The following is a 13,437-nucleotide window of genomic DNA, read 5'->3' on the forward strand; positions in this document are numbered from 1 at the left end:
GACCATCCATTCTTCAAGATTTAACAAATTATCATATCATTTTTTCTTGACTACAGAAACTTTATTCTTCAGCATAAATTCTTTTAGTAAATCCATTTGCCAGTCCATTCCTCTGGTCATTCAAGTCTCCTTTCTTCAGAATATCTCCCATATCATTGTTTCATTCTATTTTTTACATAGCCAGCCCTTATTTGAATAGAGTAATGAGAAGATATCTTGCATGGTGTTGCACAAGATCAAGGAGGAGAGAGAGGCAGAAAATGATTCTAGGGACATTTTCTAGGATAGTATTTCCTAGAAATACTAGGATCTGCCCACATCTCTATCAGAATCACTTAGGTGCTTATTAAATGCAGATTTCAGGACCGAGGATCTAGAGTAAATATCTGGTATCAGTTAGAATCTAGAGGCAATTTTTATACACGTTTAATTTAGGAACCACTCTTCTGGAATGTACTGTCTTCTTCTAAGAATGGGGAGAATAGGAATGTGTTTTTGAAGAAATCTAAATCATTTGTCAATTGCTTTCCTTGTGATGTTTCTGAACTCTACTCCCACTCTCCAGGAAGCCTATGCTATTTTAAACAGATTTGAAGTTGAAGTAACCAAAGAAGAATCAGAAGCAGTTGACACCTTGAGATACTCTTTCAACAGATTGCAGAGCAAAGCTGTAAGTACAAATTTAATTCTTATTTTTTTTAGAAAAAAAACTAGAAAAGTTTTTTTCATACATTTTAAAGCTTAAATATATATATTTTAAGAGCTTTATTGAGATATAATTTACATACCGTAAAATTTACTATTTCAAAGTATATGAAAAGTGATTTTTAGTATATTCATAGAGTCACATAACCACCATTATTATCTACTTTTAGGACATTTTCATATTCCCAAGAGAAACCCCATACTCACTAGCAACCACTTCTTCTTCCTCTTACCCCAGTCACTAGCTACCACGAATTTACTTTTTTGTCTCTATGGATTTGTCTTTTCTGGACATTAATATAGATGGAATCATACAATATGTAGCCTTTTGTGACTGGCTTCTTTCATTTAGCATGATGTTTTGAAGTTTATCCATGTTGTCCTATGTACCATGACTTTATTTCCCTAGTGTCTAATGATGTTGAGCATCATATACTTATTGGCCATTCATCCATCTTGTCTGGAGAAATATGAACTTAAATACTTTGCTATTTATTTATTTATTTATGTTTATTTATTTTTGAGAAAGAGAGAGCAAGAATGAGCTGGGGAGGGGCAGAGAGAGGGGAGGATAGAGGGTCTGAAGCAGGCTCTGCACTTACAGCAGCGAGCCAGATGCGGGGCTCGAACTCATGAACCGTGAAATCATGACCTGAGCCGAAGTCAGACGCTCAACTGACTGAGCCACCCAGGCGCCCCAATACTTTGCTTTTTTAAAAAAAATGAGTTGTCTTTTTATTTTTGAGTTGTAAGAGTTCTTTATATATTTTGGATATAAGTCCTATATCAAAGGATTTGCAAATATTTTCTATCATTCTGTGGGTTGAATTTTCAATTTCATTTTCTTTTTTTTCTTTATATTTTTCAAGTTTTTGCTTGAATTCCAGCTAGTTAAGGCATAATGTAATATTAGATATAGATGTACAATGTAGTGAGCCAGTACTTCCCATTGAACACCCAGTGCTCATCACAACAAGTGCACTCCTTAATCTCTGTCACCTGTTTAACCCATCCCCCACCAACCTCCCCTCTGGTAACCATCAATTTGTTTTCTGTCTTTAAGAGTCTGTTTCTTGGTTTGCTTCTGTCTGTCTGTCTTTCTGTCTGTCTCTCACTCTCTCTGTCTCTCTCAATCTCTGTCTTCCCCTTTGCTCATTTGTTTTGTTTCTTAAATTCCACATATGGGTGAAATCATATGGTGTATGTCTTTCTTTGACTGACTTATTTCAGCCCCATCCATGTTGTCAGGGAAATGCAAATCAAAACTACAATGAGATAGCACCTAACGCCTGTCAGACTGGCTAAAATTAACAACACAAGAAACAACAGGTGTTGGCAAGGATGTGGAGAAAGGGGAACCCTCTTGCACTGTTGTTGACAATGCAAACTTGTGTAGCCACTGTGGAAGACAGTATGGAGGTTCCTCAAAAAAGTTAAAAATGGAACTACTCTATGATTCAGCATTTGCACTATTAGATATTTACCCAAAGGACTAATTCAAAGGGATACATGCACCCCAATATTTATAGCAGCATTATCTACAATAGCTAAATTATGGAAATAGCCCAAGTGTCCATCAACTGATGAATGGATAAAGAAGATATCTTTTCAGTATCTTGACAGTGTCCTTTTTTTCTTTTTTTTTGTTTTTTTTTCCACATTAAAAGACACATAACGTGAAATTTACCATGTTAATCATTTTTTTTTTTTTAATTTTTTTTTTAACGTTTATTTATTTTTGGGACAGAGAGAGACAGAGCATGAACGGGGGAGGGGCAGAGAGAGAGGGAGACACAGAATCAGAAGCAGGCTCCAGGCTCTGAGCCATTAGCCCAGAGCCCGACGCGGGGCTCGAACTCACGGGCCGTGAGATCGTGACCTGAGCTGAAGTCGGACGCTCAACCGACTGAGCCACCCAGGCGCCCCAGTCATTTTTAAGAGCACAGTTCAGTGGTATTAAAGACATTCACATTGTTGTGCAGCCATTACACTATATCCCTATAATTCCTTTCATGTTGTAAATCTGAAACTCTATGCCTATTAAATAGTAACTCTACATTCTCCCTTCCCCTCAAACCCTGGTAACCACCATTCTACATTCTGTCTCTGAATTTGAATCACAAATTTTTTAAATTTTGACTTAATTTTTAATAAAGTCCAATTTATCTATTTGTTGTTGTTGCTTGTGTTTTAGTATCATGTCTAGAAAACCTTTGCCAAATCCAGGATCATGAAGATTTACTACTATGTTTTCTTATGTGAATTTTAGAATTTTAGCCCTTACATTTAGGTTTCTGATACATTGAGTTAATTCTTATATATGGTGTAGTTAAGGGTTCAACTTCATGCAAAAGCATGTGGGTATCCAGTTGTCTCAGCACCATTTGTTGAAAAGACTGTTCTTTCACCAATGAATTGCCTTGGCACGCTTGTTGAAATCAGTTGACCATAAAAGTAAGGAGTTATTTCTGGACTCTCAATTCTATTCTGTTGCTTCATATGTCTACCCTTATGCCTGTAACCTAATGACTTGATTATTGTAGCCATGTGCAAGGTTTTTCTTTTTAAATAATGGTAAAATACACATAATGTTTCACATCTTAACTATTTTTAAGTGTAGTTAGTAGTGTTAAGTATATTCACATTGTTGTGCAACCAATCTTCAGAAATTTTTCATCTTACAAAACTTAAATTCTATATGTATTACATACTAATTCATTTCTCTGTTTCCCCAGTCCCTGGCAACCACCATTCTGCTTTCTGCCTCTATAAGTTTGACTACTTTTGGTACCTCATATAAGTAGAATCATGCAATCTTTTTGTGACTGGCTTATTTCAGTTAGCATAATGTCCTCAAGGTTCATCCATGTTGTAACATGTGTCAGGATTTCCTTCCTTTTCAAGTCGGACTAATATTCCATTATGTGTATATGCCACATTTTGTTTATTCATTCATCTCTCAGTGGACACTTGGATTGCTTCCATCTTTTGGCCATTGTGAATAATGCTGCCATGAACATGAAAGTGCAGATATCTCTTTGAGACCCCACTTTTAATTCTTTTGTATAGATATCCAGGAATAGAAATGCTGTATCATATCCTTTCCATTTTTAAGTTTTTGAGATCCACTCTACTGTTTTCCATATCAGCTGCACTGTTTTACATTCCCACCAACAGTGCAAAAAGGTTCCAATTTCTTCACATCCTTGTCAGCACTTGTTATGTTCTGTTTCCTTGATAGTGGGCATCCTAATGGGTGAGGTGGTATGTCATTGTGGTTTTGATTTGCACTTCCCTTGTGATACAGAACATTGATCATCTTTTTATATGCTTGCTGGCCATTTGTATATTGTCTTTGGGAAAAAGTCTAGTCAAGTCCTTTGCCTATTTTAGAATTGAGTTGTTTGTGGTTTTTGTTGTTGTTGTTGAGTTGTAGGAATTCTCTATATATTCTGGATATTAACTCCATATCAGGTATATGATTTACAAATATTTTCTCCTACCCCATAGGGTCCCAATTCACTCTATTTATTGTGTTCTTATAATTCCATGTATTTCTGTAAAGTAGGTAGTGATATCCCTCTTCCATTTTTAATTTTAGTTAATTTGAGTAATTTTTCTCCTTTATTCTTGGTTAGTCTAGGTAAAGGTTTGTCAATTCTGTTGATCTTTTCAAAGAAGAAACTTTTAGTTTGTTGATTTTCTCTATTGTTTTCCTATTCTCTGTATCATTTATCTGTGCTGTAATTTTTATTATTTCCTTCTGCTTGTTTTGCATTTAGTTTGTTCTTCTTTGCCTGGTTTGTTAAGGTGGATGGTTAGGTTACTGATTTGAGATTTTTTTCTTTTAATGCAGGTATTTATAGCTACATATTTCTCTCTAAGCATTTTTGAAGTTGGTAAACATTTACACAGTTAAACATTAAAAATGAACTTGAAGGGTGGGTCCAGATTCTTTAATTATAGTGAAAATTTTTATTGAATGTTAATTAAACATTGGATTAAAATTCCTTATTTATGGAGAGATTTGTCCCTGAGATTGAAGCAAGACAGAGTTGCAAGAATACAGAGCTCAAATTGGGGCCATGACTTGTGATTCCAGCTCTGCCACCAGCCAATTAGGTGACCTTATGCAAGTTAATAACTCTTCTTTCTCAATTTCTTCATGTGATCATTCAGGAACATATTAGGAATTTTTTTATGTGTGGTTATGAGGCTCCCTTGATGTAATGTGTATAAAATGCTTTTTCAATACTCATATTTATCTAAATTCATGTTTAGTATTGACTAATCACTTATTTTTAAAAAATGATTGATGATTTAGTCAGAGAAGTGCATCTTGGGAAGGAAAGGGAGAACCCTCCACTGAGATTTAGTGAAGCTCAACTTTCTGTTATTGTTCAATGGGAAAGATTCACTCAGGTTGTTCTACCTCTTTAACTGTTAGTGTTAAGCCTATTGACCCATCCTTTTACTACAATCATGCATAATCTTAAAGTAGCCTAGGCAGATGCTGTTGTCCAGAACAGTTAAGAGCAGGAGCCCTGGAACCACACTACCAGGTTTTGAATCTTGACCTTGCCTCTACTGATGCTGGAGTCTTTGGGAGGTTATTTAGTGTCTCTGTGCCTCAGTTTTCTCACCTGTAAAATGAGTATAATATCAGCACTTACCACACAGGGTTGTTGTGAGGGTTAAATGGGTTAACTTATGTAAAAAGTATGGCAGGTAGTATGAATTAAGTGATAGCTATTATGATTGAAGGTTTAAGCAGAAACTTTGAAGAGTATTATAGAGGGCATTCCCCCCCTTTTTTTTTAAATACCCAGAGTAATATCACTTTCTTTTAGGTGACTGTTCCAACCACTACAACCACGGGAACCTACTAGAGGTTATTTAAATTTTTTTTTTTCAACGTTTTTTATTTATTTTTGGGACAGAGAGAGACAGAGCATGAACGGGGGAGGGTCAGAGAGAGAGGGAGACACAGAATCGGAAACAGGCTCCAGGCTCCGAGCCATCAGCCCAGAGCCTGACGCGGGGCTCGAACTCACAGACCGCGAGATCGTGACCTGGCTGAAGTCGGACGCTTAACCGACTGCGCCACCCAGGCGCCCCCTAGAGGTTATTAATCCCAGGTCTTCACCTGGCCCCAGAGCCAGCATGTGACCCAGATTGGGCCTAAAGCAGTAGCTGTCCCCCTGGCCACAGTGATGGCCTGGACTGGATCAGCCAGAAAACTTTTTCCTAACCGCAGTTACAGAAGCTGGCTTTGCCTCTTAGGTCATGAACTAGAATTATTTGTGTCACCTGTTGGTGGATTTGGGTTATTTATTTCTCTTTTGTTTTTGTTTTTGTCTTTTAAACAACATGGCAGAGACATCCTTGTTCATCCCTGGGCAACTGCAGGATAACAGACTTGCTGGAATAGAATTAGGGCTTTCATTTAAATACATTTAAATACATTTTCATTTAAATACATCTCACGTTGAGTATTCTTTCTTATTCTAGGTTTCTGTGCAAGATGAACTAGTTCAAGTGCAGCCAAAGTTTAAAAGTAATCTTCTTGAGGCCGTGGAAGTTTTTCGTGAGGATGTAATGAACTTCACAGAAGCGTATGAGATGGTAATCCAAGTATTTGCATACTGTGGGTTAAAATGTTCTGTGGAGTGTTATATGCGATGACAGTGATGAGTCTTGAGAAATACACTGTGATTTGCACATTGTATATAAAAGGCTGTACTTGCATATTTGCAGCTATCTGAAAAACAGGAGATAGCTAGTCCTTTAAGCTTGTTTTATAGAGGAAGAAAGAAGATATAACTGTTAAAAGGAGCAACAGCTTTTGAGATTGTAGAAGGAACCAAAAGGTCTGTTCTTGTCCTTTCTCAGGCCAGAATGCGCATAGTTGGAAATGGAATACTGTTGTTGGAAGGTTGCAAGAGACTATAAATACCATAATACCAGGGCGTTATGCAACTGATCTTTTTTTTTTTTTTTTTTACTACAGAACCAACAGAGTCATTGAAAATAAATAATCAATGTCACACTTGCTCAGTCCCACAGACTATTTAGCCTAGTATCATGACCAATAACAATCCACCTCTTTGAAGTTAAACTCAAAAGTTGGATATATTCCCTAACATGTGCTACTTTCTTTTAGTGGTCACAGTGAGTCTGGATTCATAAGATAATTTTAAGCCCTTAATAATAATCATAAATGCCTTCTTCTTTTTTTACATGTGCTGAACTTGCCTCTTTTAGTTGGATTTGTTAACATTTTATGGCCCTCGTATTCTATTATACTGGGAATCTAGTCTATTATTTAGCATATCCATAGTATTCATGATTGTATAGATCATCTGGGGTCCTTTTTGCAACTGTTTTCTGGATGATGGCCACCAGAGACTGCCTTTGGCTTCTTCCAAGTGTTCCACTTACATGCTTTTCTGTTTCCATATTGGGCTGAACCATCGGTGAAAGGAGGCTGTTGTCGGAACTCTAGATCAGTTATTCTAATGAGTAACCACAGCATCATTGTTTACAATCATAAATGAAATGAGACAGAGCTCTAGTGGTACAAGCTTCATGCAGGGTGTAATTTTGTCACATTTTTTGTTAGCTATGTCATGCTCCTTTAGAAATGAATGGCAGTTGGAGTGATGTGGATATTCTAAAATTGACAATGGTCATGGTTATACAACTTTGTGAATATAGTAAAAGTCATCAAGTTGTCTGTTTTCAGTGAGAGATTGTATGATATGTGAATTATATCTCAGTAAGGCTGTTACAAAAACTAAATGAAAGCTTCATCTATGGGGCAAAATTTGACCATTTCAATTAAAAATAATGTTTATTGATTTAAAAGGAAATAATAGGTAAACTCAATAAATTGATAAATGCATGTGATTAAGAATTTAAATGGAGATTATATTATTCATTACAGGAAGGACCCATGGTTCCAAATATACCACCCCAAGAAGCTAGCAACAGGCTACAGATATTTCAGGTAAAATTTCATTTTCTGCATATAGAAAATGTGTTGTTAGTCTTTAAAATAATTTTAGGGAAAAATGTATGTGTTCTGTCTTACAGAGGAAAGGTTAATGTTTAAAGTGCATACAGATTTTAATTGTATTCTAGTCTGCTAAATAATGTAATTGATTCCTTTTCTTATATCCCTTCATGCTCTTCTCCACAGAATCTCTCTCTGTATTTTTAGAGAATAAGATTTTGATTTTGAACTTAAGCTTATACCTCATTCTCGTTCCAAACATCTTGTTTGTGTGTTAATGGTAAAAATTCATAGAATAATAAAATGTATGAAAATAATAAAATATATAAAATTTAAAATATTGACAAAAAGTTTCCTTGTCTTCTCTCTGTATCCATTATTTTTCTTCCTTCTGTATCCATGACTTTAAAATTCCCACTTCATTTGCCCTACCTTGGACAATGCTTACTGGGTCAGGCCAACCATCTACCCTCTTTTTCTATGCCCAGAGTGCTGAGCACATCTAGAGAAAAACCACACACCCATTTAGGTTAATGTTTTGTGGATTCATGGATTCCTATGTAAGCCAGCCCCTAGGATTATCTGGAAATTCTCCTCTTTGTTTCTAATCTCTATCCTGTTTTCTGTAGTGGCTGTACTATATGTTCTCTTTATGTTCCCTATCCCACCTGCACTTGTAGTCATGAAAAAATATTTATCAGATACCTGCTGTGTGTCTTGGTCAATAGAAAGGTGATTAAGAAATGGTTCTTTCTTCTAAGCTGCTAAAATCTGGTAGGGAGACAGACAGCTGGATAGATTGTAATTGCAAAACCATGTGGTGAGCATTGTGATCTAGGTGTGAGAACCAGTGTTAATGGAAACAGACCAATGGGAGCTGATGGGGCAGCCAGAAAAGGCTTCCTGGAAGAGGAGCCATCTAAGCTGCATCTTGAAGGACTAATGAGAATTAGCCAGGGGTAACAGGAGGGAAAACAAATTAGACAGAATTTGTACCTCCCAGAAATGAAGACATAAGCAGGGAGATCTAGGGGAGATGAGAGAGTGAAGTGTGGGGTGCATTGGGCAGAGAGCATAGGGATGAGGGATAGGCAGCACAGTGGGCAGAAATCCCTAGAGAGCCTTGGAGGCTATGATAAGGAGCTTGTAGCCTATCCTAGGGGCTGGAGGGCTCTAAACAGGGAATGATCTGTTCAGATTTGAATTTTTAGAACAGTTGTGTGTTTAAAAGACTTCTCTGGCATTAGTGTGGAGAATGTTTTGGAGGGAGGGCGGTCAGACCGATGGCAGTTTCCGTAATACAAGCAAGAAATAGTAAAGATTGAGACCAACCAAATGCACCTGCAGTAAAAAAGGTTCAGTCAAGTTGAATGGGATCTCTCCAGTTGCAGGTTCTCATGAGAGGGGCACTTCAGGCTTTTTCCATCAGAACCGAGTAGAATTTCTCATGTGGTATTGAATTTTCAAGTATCTCCCTTGATTTGAGTGGTTTAAATGGAAAATCCAGACCCAGATAAGAAAAGTGTTTCTCCAGGATCCTTCAAGCAACCGGGAATTGCAGCTGACCCTAGAGGAATAAACTTGTGCAAAGTAGATGAAATCAGCTGTCACAGAACCCACTGTGTGTGCTGCCTGGCTCCAGAGGGGTAGGTCCAGCCCAGTAACTCTGGTGGTTTTCTATAAGGTAGGCTGTCTGTGCTGGCCAGGGTTTTCATGGAATGCAGCCTTTCATTGAATATGATGTCCTCAGACAAAAAGTCATAGTCCCTTGATATTGTTTGGGTTCTTTTGTCCTTAGGACAATAATGGTCACTCTTGGACTAAAACCAGATCCCCCTATCTATCACCCTTGCCAGCACTTTATGCTGGACACTGGAGGAGGCTCTGATCCTTTGCTACCTGAAGTCCCCAGGGCCCTGGGGGAAAGGCCTGCCTCTCTGGAGGAGCCAGGACCAAGATTGATCTGCTTACCTGGTGGCTGCCAGCTGAGCCAAGCAGAACCCCTCAACAATAAAAGCAAGAGGGAGGATGAAAATAGATAGTAATGTTGGATGGTGATAAGTGCCAAGGGAAAAAATTAAAGCAGGGAAGGGGAATAACATGCTGGGCTGTGTGCGCATAAAGTGGAAGGTCTCCAGAGAAACCATCCTTGAAAAGGTGACATTTGAGTGGAGACCTAGAGAAATGAGGGAACAGACCCAGCAGGTATCTGGAAGAGCAGCTTCCCAGGCAGAAGGATGAGCAGGTGCAAAGGTCCTGAGTATAAGCAAATATGACATCAACTTACTTATATTTTCAGTGACTCGCTCTAGCTACAAGTGTTGAGAGTACATTATTGACAGTCAAGGGTAGAAGCAGGGAGAGTAATTAGGAGGCTATTGAAATAGTCCAGGACAGGATGACAGTAACTTGGACCAGCCTGGTGGCATTGGAGTTGATGAGAAGTTGGAGGCTTGGTGTATTTTGAAGGTAGACCCACCTCCTTGTCTTTCCATCAGGAGTTACCAATTTATTGGTTAGCAACTGGGACTTTAATGGGTCACCCTTTTACCAGAGGTGTGGCCACTTCATTGAAAAGACATTGAAGCGCCCATCTCTTGCCATCTTGCTCCTTCTATTCTGCATGTGTTTGAGGGTGTGAGGTAAGCAGGCTGTTTGCCATGCATCTGGCTGAACATGTGACCCAACTCTCCTCAAAAGCAGGTGCCCTTTCATCTCCCAACCCCCAAGAGAAGCAGGTGCCAAGATCTGGATTGTGGGAAGAAGCAGGAGCCTCATGTGGGGCCTCAGGGTGCAGTGGTGTTCTCTGACGCAATTTTACTCTGATTTCTGGAGTTACTGGGCACTCCGTTGGTCTGCTGACAAAGCTGATTATTTTGCTCCCCATTTGGCTGGTGCTATGGGTCTTTTTATATTATTTGGGAGCTGAGTGGAAAAGGGGTGAGTGACTGGCATCCATCAATAGTCTTTACCTCATAGACAAGATTTTAAATGTCATTATTTTAAAGTATGCTAACTTTAAAGTTTTTGTTTCTCCTTTTCTGGGTTCACCTTGTCCCATGGACACTTTAGTCAGTAAATTTGTTGAGTAACCACTGTACTAACCACCAACAAATGTAAACAATGCAAAATATGGCCCTTTCTAGGAACTAAGAGTTCACTGGAGTTCCTTCAAGGTCTTCACCCCTTCCTGATTTGGCTCCTTTAAAGTATGTTGTGGAATTTAAGAAACAAAACAAATGAACATATGGGAAGGGAAAGAGAGAGAGACAGAGAGACAGAGAGACAGAGAGAAGGGGAAGCAAGCCATAAGAGATTCTTTACAACAAACTGAGGATTGATGGAAGGAGGTGCATGGGGGATGGGCTAAATGGGTGATGGGTATTAAGGAAGGCACTTGTGATGAGCACTGTTATATGTAAGTGATGAATCACTAAATTCTACTCCTGAAACCAATACTACACTATATGTTAACTAACTAGAATTTAAATAAAAAATTGAAGGAAAAAAAAGAAATAAAAGAAGCTAACATAGCTGTCAGATCTGATTCACTCTCTGGGTATTGTGAGGTCTGATGCCAGACATTCTCCAGGGCTGGAAATTTGGGATCCCTATTGATATGTTATACCCTTTATGTGGAACACACATATCTCATCACAGGTGGGTTATTTCTATTTGGTTTGGTGCTTTAAACACTATTAATACTTAGCATTGTAAGTATAGGAGATTCCACTTTTGGTTCAAAGGGCATGTGCATTAACTTCGGTGATTCAGATTTCTGGAATTCTTTCAAATGGTATTAAAATGGAATCCTTCATTTTATACACTATTGCTTGGAGAGAAAACAGGGTTGAAAGGATTATACTCACTCATTTGGACCATGTAGAAGAGATGACAAGTCTAAATTAGTGAAAAAGCCTGAATTATAGGTTATTTAAAATACTGTTTTAGTACTTTCAGACATATTTATGGGAACTTGAGAACCAGGTCTTCTAGGGACCACTTAATTTATTAAAGAAAAAAAATTCATGTAAAATGGATACTTTTAAAATGCTTAAAAGTTAATTTTATTAAGTGGTCAACTTTTCTTCTGAGAGCTTGGTATCAGAAGTATAAATTTCTTCACAGATCCTTGTTTCATAGATATTATTAAACAAACCTCAATGTAGCTTTTATTCCAGGTATAATAAATTCTACCTTAATGGGGCCTGAATTAATTATATTTTGCTACAACTTAAAAATCTTCTTATAGGCCAATTTTGATGATCTGTGGAGGAAGTTTGTTACATATTCATCTGGTGAACAACTTTTTGGATTGCCTGTGACTGATTATGAGGTTTTACACAAAACTAGGTAGGTTTAGAAACTGTACAAGTGTTACATGCAAATAATTAAATTCTGTCCATTAGAAGAATCATGCCATCATTAAATCCTTTATCATGCAGACAGCCTTCCCTAGAACACTCCTAAATATCCCCCTTATTCCTGGCTATTCCTGACCCACTAGATACATGGTCACCATATACAACAGAAATGTCCTTGAGGAGTTGAAAATAGGTTGCCAAAGTTGTGGTATTTGTGGTCTATATTTAGCCTATAGAAGCACTGCAATTTTGGATTTTGTTTTTTAATTTAGAAGAATAGCCATCCTTGGCTTTCCAACCCTTCTTATTGCGTTTATGCTAAGTGCTCTTTGCTTTTGAGTAAACATAGAATTCATCAGGATTGAAGGCCAAGGAGCTTAACTGATTTTAAATAGTAAGTAGATCTAGGAATTAAGCAAGTATATCTTAATGGAATTTTGTGTAACTTTCCTCAAACTCAAAATTAGAACAGTGGCTTTAGCTTATTAGGATCATGTTTTCAGTAAAGAACTTTATGTTGATTTCATCAAAGTTCTAACATGTCTTTGCAAAATAGATAAGAAATTTTCTGACCATAAATTAATGCTTCCAACTACCTTAGGGTAGATGGCTTGTATTTTTTTTCCAAGCAGTCATTCACCAAGTTTAACTGGATGACCAGTTGTGTTAGAATTGCAGATGTCTGTTCTTTGCCCTGACTTACTAAATCAGAATCTCAGGGATTGGGTCCTGCATTTTCATAAATTCTTTAGTTAATTCTTTGCATGCTCAGTGTGAGACTCAGTGTTTTCTTTTAGCCCTCAGTATTCCAGGAAAAATAACCATCCTCATTTACTATTTATTTTTTTATATTTAAGTGATTTATGAGTAATTTGCAAACGTACAAATAAGGTAATGGTGAAAAGCACTTTTATTAGAAAATGTAGTGAGAATTTAAGCAGTGAAAACCCAAACTTTTACTCCATAATACCCTGGTTTGAAGATATTTACACAAAGTGGAAACTGACTTCGGAATCCAACTATAACAGAACCAATGTGAGTTTGCTCCTTGGTGAGTCAGAAACTGCACGTTTGAGTTGTCACACAAAGAAAACTTTATTTGCAGCAAATAAAGAGATCATGGGGAATAGCTTCCAAAGCCATGATTCCCTAAGAGAGGGTGAATGGGTTCTTTTTATTTAGGGTTAGAATGAATATATCAATAGGAAAGCTCTGTCATTGTTTGTAAAGGCAGGCATGAGATTGCGCATGTGCCTTAAGGAAACATGCCAATACGCACATTGTATGTTATGTAAATGAAGCATGTGCTTCTCCATCAGCGGAGATTTTAGTATTATAATGCGGTGAAGGTGA

General features: G+C 37.6%; 1 protein-coding gene across 7 annotated transcripts in view; it reads left to right on the forward strand.

The window, feature by feature from the left end:
* The window catches only part of DNAH8 (dynein axonemal heavy chain 8), a 333,661-nt gene that overhangs the window by 114,252 nt on the left and 205,972 nt on the right, over positions 1-13,437 (forward strand). For 6 of the 7 annotated variants that reach the window (XM_042938633.1, XM_042938632.1, XM_042938636.1 and 3 more), the window contains exons 31-34: positions 566-670; positions 6,217-6,330; positions 7,652-7,714; positions 11,973-12,073. In XM_042938633.1, the coding sequence (XP_042794567.1) occupies positions 566-670; positions 6,217-6,330; positions 7,652-7,714; positions 11,973-12,073 (383 nt within the window). The remainder of the gene's footprint in view (positions 1-565; positions 671-6,216; positions 6,331-7,651; positions 7,715-11,972; positions 12,074-13,437) is intronic. The other variant, XM_042938634.1, reaches the window with a different exon arrangement.

Source organism: Panthera leo, chromosome B2, assembly GCF_018350215.1.
Source record: "Panthera leo isolate Ple1 chromosome B2, P.leo_Ple1_pat1.1, whole genome shotgun sequence".
NCBI classification, from domain to species: Eukaryota; Metazoa; Chordata; class Mammalia; order Carnivora; family Felidae; genus Panthera; species Panthera leo.